Here is a 19,308-nt window from a genome sequence, read left to right on the forward strand (position 1 = left end):
TGTACAGATCAGACCAGCCTGAATGTATAACGGTGAAGCTCGCGCTGTAAAAAGAGGATACGCTGTTTGGCGGACCCCTTCTGACATTACAACTAGAGGTGCACCGATTGACCGCCGGTCAGTCTCACGTCTTGCCGGTTCGAAGCCGATCGTATGTTGCCAGCGACGCGGGCAATAACGTCAAATAGGAGAGTAAACGTCCGTTCAAGATGGCTGTCTTTCACGGTTCATTAACGCTCGTGACTGCGTGGTTCCACCGAACTGCGCATGTCTCCGCGCGCGTGGACTCAACATCATGTAGTTCACAGACAATTTTTTGACTGTCCAGTAGTTCACCTTAGTTGCTCCGTCTACTTTGGGTATGTATTACATGCTAACTGTGATGCTAAACTCTGACACATGCTAAACTCATGTTGAACTCGTTCACTAATGTAAATTCCATTCAACCCGATTATTTGTCTTACGTTTAAACTATGGTCATTTCACTGAGGTAAATCAACCAATATTTGTCATATATATCTGATTGAGTTCTTTACTAACACTAAATATGTATATGTTTTTCTCCTTTTTTGTGTAGAATTTACTCATAAGATTTTTTACTTTTTATTGAAGTGGCAGCTAAAATCAACCCACTTCTTTTAGTACTACAGACCCAAGATAAAGAAAAGTTATTTAACATTTCAGAAAAAATAATAATAAAGCAATAATAGTTTAAGAAACAGACAAGAATAAAGTTGAAGTATTTTATTGTTATCTTAGACTTTTGTGAGATTACAAAAATGATAAAAGGTCGATTAAGTGATTAAGATTAGTTATATTTTATTATTTATACTTATTTTCAGTCACAGAGTTCTTTCAAACTCTCAATTTAAGAGTTATTTGGGCAAGAGAAGATTCTGTAATTTAATGCAGGTTTTAGAACTGTATTTAGGGAAATTGTAATGTTCAATAATTTATGTAATGATAATAAAATGACACATGACACAGGCCTGAATTTATAACTGCCCAAGCAGAAATATCTGGCGTTTGTCACTTCAGTGCTAGCGCTCATTCAAGCTGTTTTCAAAGGATGATTCATGGAAGCGGGCCATAACAAAGGTTGAAACTGATAAATATAACAAGTACAGCTCAAAAGCAGAAGACAGAAAATGACAAACAAGCTCTGTGTGATGCGCGTTTGCGCGTGACCAGCTTTATGTTTCTTTATTGTCGGAGATCACGCCAATTGACTCGTGCATGTTTTAAATCTGAACTTTACACGCAACAAACTCTTCAGATGTGAATGATCAGCAAATGACCTGCCAGTAAGTGATGATGTAGCTCATGTGGACCGTCATCCGGCAGGTGCTGATATCACTGAAGCTCATTTTACACCCGTTTACATGAACAGACTCACTACCCCTCTGTGTTCTGCATGTTGTTTTCATTAAAATGATTATGCACAATATATAAACTTATTGTATTAGCAAGAGCTGCTGAAATTGTCTATAACTTGACTACTGTTATGCCTATCGTCGCTGTCAGGCGGAATCCACGCATCTCCAAAACCGATTTTTAACAAAACAGGCCTACTCATATGTATCTAACCTAACAATTTTCACTCGTTATTGTCTAAAACACTGACAGAATTATCCACCTTTCAATCAGGAGGCGGCATCACGAGACTTCTCAGACAGTTGAAGTGTCCAATGGAGTTAAGAGATTTGCTCTCAAGCTTTTTCAACCCTTTACATTGGTTAATAATTTGTAAAAATAACAGACCCACATGGGGACTGACCAATAGCATTGATATGTGAAAAAACATGAAATTGACAAAATTTGGACATAGGCGGTTTCCGCCCCACAGCAATGATACAGAATATTTCTAAAAACTTCAATGTTTAGATGATTTGTAAAAAAAATATATTTTATTGCCAGGCAATGATCAAGAAAAAATTATGGTAACACTTTTTCACTATTAACTAGTTGCTTATTAGATGCCTATTTTTAGCATATTGGCTGTTTATAAGTAATTATAATGTACGTATCAATATGACCATATTCTAATTCCCTTATCCTACCTAAACCTAACAACTATCTTACTTACTATTAATAAGCAGCAAATAAGTAGTTTACTGATGTAAAAGTCGTGGTTAATGGTTTATTAATACCGAGAATTGGACCTTAAAATGAAGTGTGACCAAACTTATATATTTTGTATAGTGTTCAAATATGTTCTCATTTTTTTGTGGTTATGGTAAGTTTTCGGTATCGGTTTTCGGCCAAGTGCATCCTAAATATTCGGTATCGATTTCGGCCCACACATTTCATTTCGGTGCATCACTAATTAATATGTTATTCTGTGTCAGCCTCTGTAGTGCTTTGAAACGGAGGGGGTTGAGTGAGCCGTTTGTTGCATTTTACAACCTCACCACTGGACGACGCTGGAGTTTACACACCGGAACTTTAAATTAACATTTTGCTCAGGCTAATTTAGATTTTGACAGATTGCGATCTCAACTGCATTGTAATGTGAAAGGTCTAATGTCACATTGCGAATGCAGCTCTCATGGACACATTCACACACTCTGCTGCCAGCAAAAGCAGTTTCTCTTCAACTGGCTTCCCATTTATTCTTTACTCTTCTTGTTTTATTTGCTTCAACTCTTTACATAAGGTAACACAAGTGAAACGAAGTGTGAAGTGAAGAAATGTTTGTTTATTTTTTTCCATATATTTAGCCATATATTTAATTCTTGCAGTTAGAGAACTTCTAGTCTGCAAGAGGGTTTTTTCCATCACCTTTTTCACAAGTTCCAGTTGATTCATTTCCAGATGCTTTTCTGTCTCTGCAGCTGGAAAGGGTGGCATATGTTTGGCCTCACCATTGTTTAGACCCATTTACCTCATCTTCAGCTATGTTTTTAGGGAATTGACACAGTACTAAGCGCATCAAAGAACAGTCCTCATTTTTTAAGGCTGTGTAACTCCAACTGGAATCCAAACTGATATCCAAAATAGATAAAACACAAAGCTGAACCCATTTATAATCAGTAAAAGCCAATATCAACATCACTTTTTGGTGTTTTTACAATATATATATAAACTTGTTTCAATGTGCTATATAGTTTGGAAAGGCGTGAGTTGTTATTATTCTCACTGTATGTGGTTTAAAGGGCAGGATTTCCTTAGTTCTTTGTCCAGGATGTTTTTAGATGGATTCCCTGCTATCTGCTGTTTTTTAGGGCGTAATGTGAAAACACCCTCAGTACATCACTTTGCTTCTGAGATGCATTTGAGAACCTCTTACTGACCTCTTCTTTAGACCTGCACTTGCCCTTAACAGACAGCACGGCACCAGGCTTGAGGCCAACAGCCATTTTACACCACCACATACAGTATTGTAGCGCTCTTGGTTCCGTTGTGTATGACACTTCAAAGTCATGCAGGTTTTACATTTCACTCAAAATAACCGTGACGTTTCTGCAATGTGTAAACTTAAACATACGAGTGAACAATGCTCCTCCGTTTGATTAGTACCTCTCTTGTTTTTCTTTTACTTTGAGCTGTAAGGTGATAAACATAAATGAAACCAATAGAGTAGCTAGAGTATGCACATTTTCATCCAATAGTGTTTTCAGTCCTGCAGGGGTTTCCATACTTTACAATGCCAGGGACCCACTTCTAAAATACATATGCATCTCTATATATATATATTTATTGTATAAAGAAACAGGTAAACTATATAGATTAATAAGAAGTGTGACATAAATACAGCGTTTCTGGGGACCCCTTAGAACCGTTAGTCCCTGGACCCCAGTTTGAAAACCTCTGATCTAGTCATGTTTTTTTTTCTTCACATGTTCAACATCAAGCTCTGTCCTGAGGGTTTGTGAATGATCAGTCCTCTTGCTCTGTCTCTGCTGTATGGTTCCAGGGCTGAATCTGTATGATACGCATCTGATCAAGTGACTCAGGGGTTGTTTACACAAGACAGTTTTGGTTTGGTTGCATGACATACTTATTATCATTTCTCCAGCAAAATATAGTTTTCCTGCACCACTACAACCAGCGGAGACATATTATTTATACACACAAACTATAAACGCACATACATGCAGACAAAGTGTATTTAAAGCGCTTTTAGCTTAAAAGATTAATGCGTATATGCGCAGGCACGTTGTTTTTTTTTGTAGCCCAACATCCATTGGCCTGGCACGCATAATACAAAGTTTTTTACTATATCAAAAGACCAGAGCTTGTTGTATTTTTTAACTAACATTAAAAAAGATTAATAAATACTTAAACAAATGTTTTGCTCATTCATTGTTCGTTAATGTTTGTTAATACATTTATATGATTATCACATTTTAATTAGGCTTTTATTCAGATGTGATCATTAATCAGCACACAGAGATGGAAACACAAACATTAAATGTAAGAACTGTTGCTGAGACTCCGCACTGGCCATTCACCTGGTATCGATACTGTGGGAAATGCATTTTACAATGGTTTCAGTTTTGTCCGTATCGATACATTTCAAAAATCAATATTTTTGACAACTCTTAATATGTTGTATAGATGAAAAAACAGTGGCTGTTGTGGTGTGAAGTGTGACTGTTGATTTGTGTACAATCTTTACTATTTTGCTTGTGATGTGAGATACAGTTCTGTCAGGTTAATCTTACAGACCGAAAGGGATTAGATATCTAAACAACAAAGTACAACATATCTCTTAAATGTTAATTTGATGTTAATCTGTTTGAATTTTTACGTTTGCGTACGGTTACGATTGTTTTGCGAGAGCGGTGCGGCACCCGTACAGTCAAGAGACCTCACAACTTCAGCTCAGCACAAGTACTCAGGCATGTACGACCTGCAAATTAGGAATTTCTTCTAGTTTTAATTTCATGTGAAAAGACTAGAAGAAGCGCCAGCCCGCCACCAGTGCAGGCTGTGTGTGATGTCAACTTCGCGTCAGTGCGTGTGTCACTCACATGTCACCGATGTTTCCCACTGCCGCGGACATGCACAATCCAGATCCTCATTGACGAGTTTACACACACACACAACATTAATACGAGTTGCTGTTGCTGCTATAGGAGATGTTTAAAACGAAATTTACCGCGGAGGATTTCAGGAAACGTCTTTTATCTGTGGATTATTTGAGAGACACCTTGAATCATCATTTCAAATCCGTTCACAGCAAGAACGAAGGACAGGCAGATGTTTTGTTTAGGTTTATTTGAATTTATATGATGTGAATATGAGGAAATGTGTCCGTAATAAACAATAAAATCATCTTTAGAACATAACACAAAGCCTTCCATTGTGCTTTGATGTGTAACACTGTAAACAATTAAATTCTATATATTTGGAGAAGCACAATATATTTTGGAACAAATGAATTCAGATTACAGTCTCTCTATTTAGCACCAATCAATACGAAGCTGCTCTGTAGACATTGACTCTTTTTAAATAAGCAGAACCAAATCTCCTGTCATCAATTTATTTGTCAGTATCATTAATAGTTTTTTGGGTGGAAAGTGAATAAATGCATTGCTGGCTGCTTTCCTGTAGCTCAGTGGTAAGAACATTGCGTTCGATCCCAGGGGATTACACAAACCTATGTATAAATGAATAGGATTAGGCAATTTAAATTGCTTTAGATTAAACCGTCTGCCAAATATGTAAATGTAAGGTGTGCCCCTAAATTTTTTACCTTTTGTCTGGGGATACAGTGCTCCTATTAAAAAAGTTAGTCTGGAGCCCTCTACACCCCGTCCGATTTTTAGTGACTGCAGGTTTTTGGAAATATTTAGGATTTTATCATCTCTATGATAAGAAGGAGCTTGACAAGACATATGAAATATGCAAGGTTTGTAAAGCAACATAATCAAAACCGGTATAAATCGAATAATAACACCTACCTGTCCAGAAGTTACCAGGGCATCATCTTTGAAACCCTTATACCCTTTTTCACAGCCCTCTCCTGTTGAAACCTCCGGAACAAAATTGTGAACAGAGCGAGCGGGACCCCTGCTTTCGCGAGTGAAATTCTGCTTTTACCATTTTGCTGATTAGACCTTTTTGGTCATGGCAGTTTTTTTAGATGGTCTTTATTTTTTTTCGTCCTCTGCAAGTGCCACTTGCACACATCTTACATGGGTAAAGTTAGGTTCCAGCATTTTACCTGCCATTCTCCTGCTGCATGATTTATGTGACCACGCTGATGACGTATGGTGTCTGCGTGAACAGGGTGTACAGTGGGATGCAAAATATGTTACTGAGGGCCAAGAGCAATGATTGGGCAAACTTTTTTTGGTCCTACGCCTTGCACAGACGATATTTAATTATAAAAATTCCAATTTATCACTTTACATATTGATTGCTATCAGGATGCTAAGAGACATCCAACCAGCATGACAAAAACATTTCGGGACAGGATTGCCTACTCAACCTTTAAGGTATCTTATTGTGTGATGTTATTGACGTTGTTTGTTCATGATTCCAGGTGCACTTACTGTCGGACTGGTGCGACAATGTCAGACCATTCACGGTCGAGATCGAACCTGCATCCCCCCGCGACTCCCGCCAGAGTGGGTGACCACGCTGTTCTTCATCATCATGGGCATCATCTCCCTCACGGTCACCTGTGGCTTGCTGGTGGCCTCTCACTGGCGCAGAGAAGCCACAAAGTACGCCAGGTGGATCGCCTTCACAGGAAGTGAGTGATCTAGTTTTCTCAAACAGTTTTTCTGTTGACCTGTCCACCAGAGAAACAGGACCTTTCTCTTCTAAGATCAATTATCGGCCATTCTACAAATTTCGTAAAAAAGCATGCAAGTATACCAATCTAAATTGTTAGAAAAAAATCCTGCATTGTCATGTCACTACCGAAACAGTGTATCTTTAGTCCATTTGCTGAGACTGATTTTAGCAACAGCCCTACATTTTTATCAAGAATAATATCTGTGTCCCTATCGCTAATAGGTAAATCTTATTAAAGATTTAGTTAACTAAAGCTAAGTCTTATTCATTTGAACTAAATGTTCAAATTTGAGGAAAGGAACGTTCTAAAACTTTCTGAAATTACAGTATGAAAATGAACTGCACAATTACTAGAAATGTGTACCTTTGATATTATACAATTTGCATACAAAACAATTCTGAGGGGATTTTTCAAGATGTTTCCAACTCTGACTTTGCCCCAATTCTATAGAATGGCACTTATAACGAGTGGTACAACAAGCTGGATATGTCATATATATCAGAATGGAAAATGAATTAATTAAATCAGAATAACATAGAAAGAAACAATAGTACATAGGGCTGCAACAAACGATTATTCTAATAATGATTATTCGATTACTCATCATTTATTTCACAGATTAATCAGTAGGTTTCGATCGATTATTTCGCATATTAATAAATAGGTTTTAAACGATTATTCAGTTTATGCAATTCATAAGTATATTTTAACTAATAAATAAAACAAAGACATTATTTCAGCTTTTGAAAACAGCTGAGTGAACCCAGAGCCAGCTTCAAGACAGCTGAATGGAGAAATTTCCTTCAGGTTTCTGTCTTCCATCAATAGTCATCAATAGTCAAACTGCTGCTACTGTGTTCTAAATATGACAGGGCATTGACACATTTCACAGTTTGATTTCTAAGCTTGCTATTTTTTTTTTCAGTTTGATTCAATATCAATTTATTTGGATATATAAAGTATGTTCTCAGAGTAGATACTGATTAAAAATGTGTAGCTTTAATCGCTTTGGATAGAGGTGTCTGCTAATGATGTAAAAACTATACAGGGAACCAAGTTATTACAACACCATACCATTAATCATTGAAATTAAATCAAAAACCTATTTTTATACAACTCCATATACTGTAGAATTTAAAATAATGATGTTCTAATAATAACTAATGATTCTAAAGACTGGTCAATTACTTGATTTTTTTAAAGTAAAAATACAGGCTACCCCAGCTGGAACAAAAACAATAAAAACCTAAAAGGAACCCATCAAAGAAATTTGAATGGTTTCCATTGAAATACTATTATAAACAATAAACATTTTTCATTAAAAGCTCTACAAAAATCGTTTTTGTGGTGTGTTTTGGGCATTATTCCCACCAATAGAAGTCATCACATACCAATAAACATTAGACCATTATAGTTTCCATTAAAAACCAATTCAAATACCATAATCCATGACATTTTCTATGCTATTTTGGGCAGGGTTCTATTGTTTATTCAGCCGGGACGTAGTCCTTCTAGCCCGATTCTAGTCATTTCATTATGAGTATCTGCCGATCTGAGTCCCGATCCGATACTTGTATTTTTCTAGTGTTAGGTGCACGCTCCAGGTATATTAAAGTTATTAAAATATTATATTTAACAGTTCAGCTAATATGCTTCTCATCTGTGTCATTAAGTTTGTTGTAAAGCTTCGGTTCTCTATCAGAGCGTCACAGAGCAGAGTGAACTCGTTGTGTTTCCTTTCTAGTTTTACACAACTGTAATATAAATCATAGGGGTCCACATAATGTGTCTGTGAAGTTTCATAATAAAAAAAATTCCTTTAAAAAGATCTTTAAAAATACCTTGCGCTATATGCCCAATTTTGCATGCGAGGAGAAACGCGCTGTTTTGGTGTGCATTTCTTTAAGTGCAAGTGAGCTGCTAGTCTCCGCCCCCTTTTCAGCAGAAAAGCCTGTGCTGCCAGCGACAAAACAATAAAGTTTGGTCACAAAAAGCGAACGAGAAAAAAAGGTCTCGTCTTTGAACAGTAAGCACACACGCTCATTTTCTCACAGGCTTGCAGAGAAAAACGTTAATGATTTGTAATTTCTCATGTTTTCTGAGTCGGCAGATGCACAAGAGACCCGATTTTAGCATTTAAACATGGAAAATGTCTGTTTTTCATGAAATCACCCCTTTAAGTTGTTATTATTGAAGCTCTGTTGCTAACACCCTGCAAAATGCAAGCGCTCCAAGTGGCTGTTCTGCTGCACATTTCCACACTGTAGATACAGCGTCACAGCTCGCGTTCACGTATGTGAAACTTGCATGATTGGCAGAGGTGATCGGAAATGATCAGGAAAAATAAAGCTGATCCCGATCAGGTTAAAAATGCCTTGATCGGCCCCCGATCTTTGCGATTGGCTCGGGACATCCATAATATATTTTAAAAGCTGACATCCATAATTAAATCTTTAGTATATTAGTTTAAATTTAAGCGTCAGTTATAAATGTTCTGTTGTTTGTATTCTGTTTAAAAGTTTGTTTAGCAACAAAAAAACGAAAGTTCTTTTGGACCAGCATTGAACCAGCGTTGTCACTCACCCTCCAAACAACACATTCAGACAAAATTGCCTAACCTGCAGTCAAACAGACCTGGATAGGTTTCATATTCTTGGCCAGTGTTATAAGTCACATTGAACGTTATACTTACTGAAAAGTGTGACTATCTGAGACTTACCGGGTGACAAATAACTTCTTGCTTCGGCTGTTAGTTGCCCTTTACGGCACTGTTTTTTGCCTTGTACTCTGAGACCAAAGATAAAACAGCTTGTTGTCTGTCTGGAATGCTTGTGACCTAAAAGCTTTTATCTTTTTGATTGCTCATTTGTTTTTTCTTGCAAATAACATCTAATTTTCCTGAAGTTGAAGGGTCGATAATGCAAGGGGTCTATAATGTCTCGTTTTATGTTGAGGCAAGAATTGTGCCGTATGAACATGGGCTTTTTCGTTAGAGTTGCTGATTATGTGCATACCTCAGGCCCAGTGAGGTTTTTTACTAGGAGCCTAAAGCTTGGTCCTCCGAAATCGAGATTTAAGAAAAGGAGCAAGTTAGTTTTTGTGTTTACATGTTGTTTAGCAGCAGGTTGGTTCAAACTGTGCAAGTATTGGCGAAGTATTCTCCACAAGTAGTTATGACAAAAATCTAGAAAAAATAGTAAAATATGCTTAAACGTTCTGTCCAGAAGTCAAACAAATCATTAGTTATAAAACAGTCATATCCACATAGACAGAAAACTCTTGTCTCCGTAATCCCATTGCAGCCAGTTCCTGCTTTTGAACAACCCCATCAGTGCATGAGAGAGTCAGTAAAGAGACTGTGTCTGGTCTCTGGATGTCCCGCCTGAGGCTGAGATAGCTCCTTCTTTTCCCAGCAAGCTTTATTTGGTTCTCAGCTGGAGCTGCATTGCTCCATGTGTTGAGCATTTTGTCAGAATAAAACCCTTCTTCACTTTGTCTCACCCCTCAGAAAGCAGCTGGATGCTCTCCTCCCATCAACTCGACGTTGTGTGCTTGACAAAATATTATTTTTACCCTATCACATGAGGGGTCAACTGTGGGGACCGTACAAAACTATCCATTCTAAACAAACGCACACGATCGGTCGTTGAGATGGACGATCAATGTGGTTCAGGGTGAATGGGACCGCTGAGGTGTTTTGTGTCTGATGAGCATGTGTGTAACATCTGTTGTGTTTGCTCACTGGAGAAACTATTAACTTTATTCTCTTCCAAGCTAGTTTTCTCTATCCTATAAAACCCTCTTCGATTTCAAGCTTCTCTAGGTACAAGCAAATCTTGCATGGAGTATTTGACGGTTGTTATATTTAACGGTGAATATTGAGAAACACCAATAGTCAACGTGAAACAGTGCTGGCAAGCTATTTTACTTTTGTAATCTGTTGTCTTTCCACAAGAACATGAAGGGTGTGGTATGGTTTTTAGCCATCAGGAATTGATCGGGCTGTGAAAAGTGGGTGTTACACTTGAGGGTAGAGCCTTGATTAGGTGAGAGATCTTTGTGACAACTTTGGTCTCATTTTGGAATAACATGCATTTGAAGAATTGTGCACAAATGGGTAGGACGCGACAATCAATTACAAAACGCAGCCAATCAGGACAGTTTTTCTATGTCCACACAGCCTTGCACGCTGCAACTGAAGAGCGCATAAAGAGAGGTGTCTTGTTCTCATGCCTTTAGTTATCCCTCACCGGACACTATGCTATAATTTCTGAATCTAAACGTATGTAATCACATGTATATAGCCTGTCTTCATCTATGTTTGGCAGTTAATATTCATGAGGTGAAGAACTTACATCGAATGAGATCGTTATGTGGGCAGAGCTGACAGCGCCGACATTGCAGAAATAGAAACCATTTCTTAAATAGAAATGCCCGTTGCTCATTGCACAGCCCTGTCGTGGCTGGTTAGGACAAAACCTCTGATTAACATGGAAAAGACACATTTTATAGCGGCGTCGCGGCAGGTTTGGTGTCAGGTTGTCAAACATGATATTCTTAAAAAACAACAAATTTCCTTTGTATTCATTTAATGTTCATAGACATTCATTTAAAAACTTTAAAAAAGTCAGAGACTCCCTCAAATCCCTCTGACGTTGTTATGGTATTTTCTTGGAAAAGTATTGTGTGTAAATAAGCTTTTTCTATTTGCAGAATAACATATTTGGCTCCTGTTTACGTCCGAAGGCTTTTTTAAATCATGTGAATCCTCATTGTGTAATGAAAAGACAAAGCTGTGATGATGCTCATGTTCTGTCTGATTATGAAATCGTTTCTTTATTTGCTGTCTGATGGGCAGCATTGGCAGTAAACAGAGGGAGATGGTGTTGAATGAAGTCATTTAGCTGAGAATCACATACGTAGTGGCATGGTCGCCATGGTAACAGGAAAGAAATAGTCCCAATTGTCCAGGTTCGGCTTGCTGTCTCTGATCCTCAGTGAGTCACTTGTCTTTTTCTATCACCGTGTGGGGGTGGTAGTTATGTCGCTTAAAAGAGCAACGGCTCCTTGACTAGAACGCCACTGCCGGCTGATAACCTCCTTACATCGGGGTTTAGATTTAAAGACGAACAGTAATGAAACGCTTGGGAGGACAAAATGCAGCCGAAGAGAAATAATAGCACAGGTACAGAAAAAGTTTTGCAAACTTTTGCAAACGAACTCTGCAGCGGTTCGCTGGACGTGTGAAAGCGAACCAGACTGTATCACAATGTATGATGGGGATCGTTTCTGAAGAGCTACATTGTTATTGCTTTATTAACCATAAACATACCTGATAGCTCTTTGGTGACAGCGAATGGAGCATGTCAATCCCATTTTAAATTAGTTCGCCTCTTACCTCTGAAATGTCTCCTAATTGCTTTTCTTCGCAAGGGATACAAGACAATAATGTTGTACCGTTTTGATTCCTGCTCAAAATAAAGAAGTAACATAACAGAAGTTAATCAAACAAGCCACAAAAATGCTGCGTAAATTCAGCATTTTTGAGCAGAATCCCGGAAAATAAACAGATGCACAATCGAAGGAGAGTTTATTGCACGTGACTTGTATTAACAAAGTTTGGTCCGTTTGGAAATATTGCCTTGTGAATGCGTACCGAACTAAAATAAATTAAAATATTAAAGCGATTTAACACCCGATTTTGGAACAAAGCAGTCTATCCACAGGTGTGAAAACGCCCTCAGATTACTAAAAAAATCTAGAATATCGTCTGTAAGGAATTTACAATCATTCAACTATGATCTTATTTATACATTTTCTCAGGTGTTAATCCACATTCATAGGCATCTTCTTAGAAGTTTTGCATAGCCCGATTACAGGGGGCAGTTCATTTCAAGGCCTTTGAAGGGTTTGTTTTGGGCTCCAGGTTGGACTAACACGGGTGTCTGGGCTAAAGCTGGCCTTGGCCTCAAGTCACCAAAACCTGAAGGAGTAGCTTTGTGTGAGTAACACAAGCCCACTGTGTACCCCTTTCCACACCCAGGTTGACCAGCTAACGTTCATGGCTCAACGTCTGGTGTCATGTCCACAGTTGTGGCTTTGGCTTACACTAGATTCAGCATATGGTGTGTCATCAGGGACAAACATAAATATTAGCTACTGTCTGCTCGGGCTTGTGGTGTAACCAGAATGGTTGGCATGGCAACACACAAATAAAGAGTAAAAAATAATTAGCCTTCATGTTCTGAAGGAAACAATAGAGTACTTTCAGGTTGTTGATGTCGTACTGGTTTATTTTTGTGGACTTGACATAACCTTGGTTGGCATAATTTTAGCAGAATGTGAGTTTTTTTGCGTTCATAGGTTGTTTGCTATAAAAATAGCCTCAGGAGCTGACATTACATTAAATCTACAATAAAACAAATATGATTTTGTGGTGGTCAAAATTGACCTGGTTTAGCTGAGTCATAACTAGATCTCCCGTAGTTTGATTGTTGATATATATAGGTTTTATAATAGTGTACTCAATTCAGTGGCATGGTTTCAATAGCACTCTTATTGATGTTAACATAATTGTATTTTCATATAATTCTGTTGCAGTTGTTACATTACACAATCTCAAGTGAGATTCACTTCTACCACATATTGTCAAACAAATTGCCTTTTCTAGCAAGTATTCAAAATCAATTTGTTTGATTATTTCTATATAATTTTCTAGTGCAGTAGCATGTCAATACATTACCTAAATCCACATATAACATGCAGTAGGGTTGGGAAAAAATATTGATTATTTGATTTTAATCTGTTTTAATTTAATGAAACAAAATTGATTCGAAAATCCCTGAAAGGAATCTTATCTGTAATTTGCTTCTCTTGAAGATATCGGCATTTTTCGTTTGACTTCAAATAGATAGACATTGCAATTTTTAATTTTTTGCCATAAATCAATATTATTAGTCACCCTTTATGTTTTTCACTGGGATTTACAAATACCTACCCGATAAAAATGATTAAAAGTGCTTGTCAACTTCGACGACAAAGTATTTAGTCATTAGAAAAGTACAGTTTTTTTCCATTTCCTGAAAAATCAGGAATCTTGTTACACAAAGTAAATGTTTGTTTGTGTAATTGTGAATTTCAGTAATATTAGCCAAGTTGCAGGGTTTCCGTAACCAGCATTTATATTTAAATTTGGATGAATTCTATGTCTGCAGATCAAACATTTTTCATGAAATATCGATAACTTAACGATATTGTAATCAAACAGAAACCAAAAAATTGGAGTTGAATCGAATCACCAAAATGTTCGTAATACACAACCCTAAGTTTCATTCAAAGCTAATGCAATGCAATGACTTGGCAAAGATAAGAGCAGTTAATTACATGTAAAATATTACTGTTGCTGACAGCACCTGAGGCTGAAAATAGAGATGAATCCTTAAACACTGTGAGGGCCCTATTTTAACGATCTGAAACGCAAGTGTCAAAGCGCGAAGCGCAAGTAACTTTGTGGGCGGGTCTCGGCGCTGTTGCTATTTTCCCGGCGGGATAAATGGCTCTTGCGCCCGGCGCAAATCTAAAATGGGTTGGTCTGAAGTAGCTTCATTATTCATAGGTGTGGTTTGGGCGTAACGTGAAATAAACCAATCAGACCGTCATCCAACATTCCCTTTAAAAGCAGGTGCGGAAGTTCCATTATGGATTGCTATTATTATGGCGTATTTACCATGCGCAAAAATATGAGCAAGCTCAACTTAACTGGTAAGTTGAAGACTAAGGCTTTTAATGTACTTACATTATGGTAAAGGTGATTTCACAGTCTTTTTTTTTCAGTCTTTCAGTTTTTTCAGTTTTTCAGTCGATTTTTTTTTCCTGGTTCTTGACGGACAAACCAATTTGTCAGATGTCCTTATATACATATATGTCTTATTGCCACTATTGGGCAAACAGGTCTGATCCTTAATTACTACAATTAGCCTGAATAATTTGTAAGCTAGATTTATGCATATTTTTTCACATCTTCGTGGCACACCACAATGATTTCCGTCATCTCATGTGTTAATATTTTTTTAGTGTAACAATTTATGATTTGCAAAAATAACTGTTCCATCTGTGTAGATTACATGAGCAAAGTGTATGCGCGTTTTGCACGCTATACATTATGGTCAAGCATGCGCCCTTAAAATAGCATAATGAACAACGCGCAACGCGCCACTGACTTTAGACTAGGTTTTTTCTGGTCAGTGGCGCAATTGTTTAATGGAACAGCAAAATAGCACCAGGGATTGTTTGCGCCGGAACACGCCTCCTTTTTTGCGCTGAACCGCCCAGGGAGCGCAAGTTCATTCACTAGTTTAGCGACGTGCTTCTGTGGAGGGAAAAGCGCGCATTGCGCGGGTGCAAAATAGGAATGAAACATGCGTCGGTGTACAAAGTCAATTGCGCTGGGTGCAAGATAGGGCCCTCAGTGTTAATTATGGATTTCATACATGATGTACTTGCAACAAAAATGTCAGGACTATTTCTGTACTCCCATTGGACATTTCAATTTCATCATTGTGGTTTAAAAAAGCACATAGGGCTCTATTCATTAAGACGCATTATTTCCCATTATTACAGCGTGACCAGAGGTGGTAGGGCGGCATTTAGCGCAGCTGAAAGTGCTTTATTTACAGTGCATCAGGACATGACCCGGCAGCAGTCTACTCCGTTCATCTCCTTAACTCACTCCTTTGTGCACATCTGAAGTTATACATGCAAAAACCTTGCAAAAAAAGCTTAATGCTCACACGCACAGTCTGTCAAGATCCTTCAGTTAGATCGCTGCACTTCTTGCGATGCCGCTGTTTAATTGCAGTGCAGGATTCTGCTGAAAGATGCTATTATCTTGCTAATGGGCACCAAGATTGAGTCGAGACTGCACTCAGGGATCTATTAGCAGCTTCTGTTTTTATCTCCCTAAAAGCCTTTCTGCCAGCCTAACGTGAATGCATGCTGTGTGTTTATCTCCTCTGGTCAGGGGGAGGTCTGTTTTAAAATGTGACTGGCCAACAGGTTTAAAGGTTTGATGAGTCAGAACATGCGTTCCTAGAGGTTGCCGTTGTCAACACCGTTGCTCTGCTCTGCTGTTGTTTTTTAACAATATTCATATGCCACCAAGAACCAAAATTAACATGCAATTATCTACATTAGTAACTTTTGAACCAATTGATATATAAATTATATAGTTCCCTTTTTCGAAGGCCATGCCGACGCATCCGATACAGGAATATTTTATTAATCTCAAAAAGAATAAAAGTGTGTGTAAGGTGTGTAATGTGTGTGTGTGTGTGTGAGTGTGTGTGTGTGTGTATGTTTATATATATGTGTGTGTATATATATAATATATGTCTGTGTTCTGTGCTGTATATTAATTTTTATATTGATAAATGCAACACATAAAAATATAAATAAACGTTTTCCGATACGGGTCTTTTTTGCTAGATCGGATATGGGACTGACGGGTTCCCTTCAAATCCCATCCTTTGCGATACCCGTGGATGCTTCAAAATGGACTAACTATCAGGAAATTACAATAAAAGATGTCATGCACTGTATTGGATGTCATGTTTTCGATAGCTTTATGCGAGGAATAAATTAATATAGCATAATTTAAAAACTCTGACCTCCGCTGGTGCGGCCATCTGTCAATCTCCATCCAGCATGCGTGTGTCCGGTATCGGAATCGGATCGGCAAGGAAAAAGTAGTATCGGTGCATCCCTAATTAATATGCACAGTGCACAGACATTACGTAAACACACATTATTCTGGATGTGATTTAATTGTTGAACAGCACTAGGATGAATATCAGTTATTTTAAGTTTTAGTTTTTCCTTACCAGCTCTGTGTACAATCTCACTCCACATCAACTTCAACTCTCATCGGATTTGTTGTCAAATATTGGTGGAGACATGAAAATGTGTAGCATCCGAATCGTGTACCTAACTAGTTTCTTTTTTTCTGTGCCTTTAAATTTCCTCCAATCAAAAAATCAATTAAGAAATGACCTCATACACATGATGATGAGAATGTCAAACTGAACGTATCTTGGCAACTTTTTGGCAGACTGAAAGGAAACTTAGTGGACGAGCTGTGGAACATGTCCTCTGGGTCCTAGTTCATTTCGGAAACTTTGCCCCCTGGTGGATATGAAAGGGAGCTTTGCAAGTTGTTTATGATTGTCCCATCTTGACCACTCCTCATTTGCCTTTGTGATAACACTCTGTTTTTTCTCTCAACAGTGATCCTGTTTTGTATGGCAGCCCTCATCTTCCCAATAGGATTCTACATTAATGAAGTAGGGGGACAACCGTACAAATTACCCAATAACACAGTGGTGGGCTCCTCATATGTACTGTTCGTGCTCTCCATTTTCTTCACGATAGTGGGGCTCCTTTTTGCGGGAAAAGTCTGCCTTCCTGGCTGAGGGAACATTCCCAGCAGGGACATCTGGAGTGTTCAAAGTGATTTCGGAGGAAAACGGCACTCGAGGAGCATTAACAGAGGATGGTATTATATGGTTATAACTCGCTGAACTGCACAACGACGATAAAAACATTGAATGCGCACAACGGTGCATCCGGCTACATGCTCTCCTTTGCCCAACCTGTGCTTATTTAAACCCTGTCTTTATGTTGCATTTTGGGCGTGAAAGTACAAGGGGCCATTCAAAAACAAAAGAGTGCACCACAACGGCTGCTTCCACTACAGTTTTCTTTATTTCGTTGTTGTCGTTCAAGGATTAAAGTTTCAGTATGTTCCATTCATTCAAGTTCTGCAGTTTTTATATACACGACCCCCATGCCTTTGTGGAGAAGAATGACAAGACAGTGGTGAGGAACGCAGGCGGAGGGAGACTCGATAGGGCCCTGTGGACACGGTCCATCAAAAAAGGGTCAAGGTTGTACGTCCTCAGTGAGAGGCCCAAGAGCTGGCCAAGGCAAAACACTGTTACAAAAGAGGGAAAGGGAAAAGGGAACAGTATTAAAATATTATTTTTGCTTGAACACTACATGAGGCAAACGGACCAGGACTGCCGGTCAGGACCCTGCAAAGCTTTACCTCACTCTTAAACACTCAGATATCGATGGATGTGTCTCTAGTTATGAATCCCATACCAAAAGAAACTCCTGCCTGCCTTCAGTGTAGAGTCAGTTCAGTTTGGTTGCAGGCTGGAAGTTGTTGTTTGACTTTGTACCTGGTCATCTTTTTTGTCTTGATCCCTAGATTTGCAGAGCCTTTGGTTTTATTTTGCTGATGTGCCATAAATCAGTTTTGGTTGTATGAACGCAAGAGGCAAGACTTTGGTTTTAGGGAGCATTGTGCAGTATAGCCATTTATTAGGTGATGCACTACAAATGTACAAAAAGAGAACTCCTTACCTCATTATTTTAAATTTCAAACTACTTCCCCCATAGTTTACCATGATAAAAATGTGTGCCCTGTAAGTTATGTTCTGCTCGATCATAGACATTTCATCAAAATGCTGTGATAATGGCAAAATTATTTATCTGACACTGAATAAAAGGAGATCAAGAAGGTGTGTGTTACATCAGTTGTTCTGTTTCTGAAGCGTTCCCCCATATGGGTAAGAAGTGTGTGCTTTAAGACTGTATCTTTACAGTTGAACAAAGTTACAATCTCTGTTTATTTATGACTTATGTATATGAAGGTAACATTTTTCTCAAAATAACCGATTCAAGTTTTTTTCCTCTTTCAAATGTGCTTTGATTTTGTTTTCAAACGACTCATTTTCAGTCTCCTGTACATTCTTTACTAAATTAATTTACTTCTTTGGGAGAATGGACTTTCCTCCGAAACATTCAAATTCATCATCGTAGCAAAAAAACCCTGATACATTTATTTGTATAAACTATTTTAAGGATTCTCATACATATACGGAGTAAAAGCTTACATTTGGAGCGATAAATTAAAAGGGTTGTAAAAATAGAAACGCAAAAAATATCCTTTAATTGTTTCATTCAGGATTTGTACAATTGGTCTTGGCAAAAGGAATCTCACTTCTTTGTAGCACTTGGACCTAAGTTAATGTGAAATGTCAGTGGCCTGCCGTGAAAAACATCACCTTCATCCTAAAGACAGCACTTGCTTTTTTTTTGACACCCATCATAAAATGGAAAATGGCATTTGCCAATAAGAAATCTGTTATTTATGGTTTGAAAAGGGAATGAGACCAATGTATGAATAATAGTATTATCTATCAAAGGATGTTATCAGTCCTTGTGCACATTTACTGTTCAAGAGATTCATATTACTGACAAGACAAACTTTTCTCTGCTTCTCTTTGTTTCAATATTTCACTGTATACAATTAAAGGCATACAAGAAAGCATACTGCCTGAATTGACCTGACTTTTACTTAATGAGCAATCCAGCTCTAACTTTGTGTTCCTTTGATGAAATCACACCAGATTTTGCATGCACAAAGGGTCTGGCTAATTGCATTTTGTATCGTTTTAGGAGGAATACGATATATGGTTGCTTGGCAACTAGCAGGT

At 38.0% G+C, this 19,308-nt stretch overlaps 1 protein-coding gene across 1 annotated transcript in view; it reads left to right on the plus strand.

The window, feature by feature from the left end:
- The window catches only part of mosmoa (modulator of smoothened a), a 30,642-nt gene extending 11,500 nt beyond the window's left edge, over nt 1-19,142 (plus strand). The window contains exons 2-3 of the mRNA XM_056753775.1: nt 6,494-6,706; nt 17,033-19,142. Of these exons, the coding sequence (XP_056609753.1) occupies nt 6,494-6,706; nt 17,033-17,217 (398 nt within the window). The 3' untranslated portion in view covers nt 17,218-19,142. The remainder of the gene's footprint in view (nt 1-6,493; nt 6,707-17,032) is intronic.
- Nucleotides 19,143-19,308: the final 166 nt, after the last annotated feature.

Source organism: Triplophysa dalaica, chromosome 7 (genome assembly GCF_015846415.1).
Source record: "Triplophysa dalaica isolate WHDGS20190420 chromosome 7, ASM1584641v1, whole genome shotgun sequence".
Taxonomy (NCBI): domain Eukaryota; kingdom Metazoa; phylum Chordata; class Actinopteri; order Cypriniformes; family Nemacheilidae; genus Triplophysa; species Triplophysa dalaica.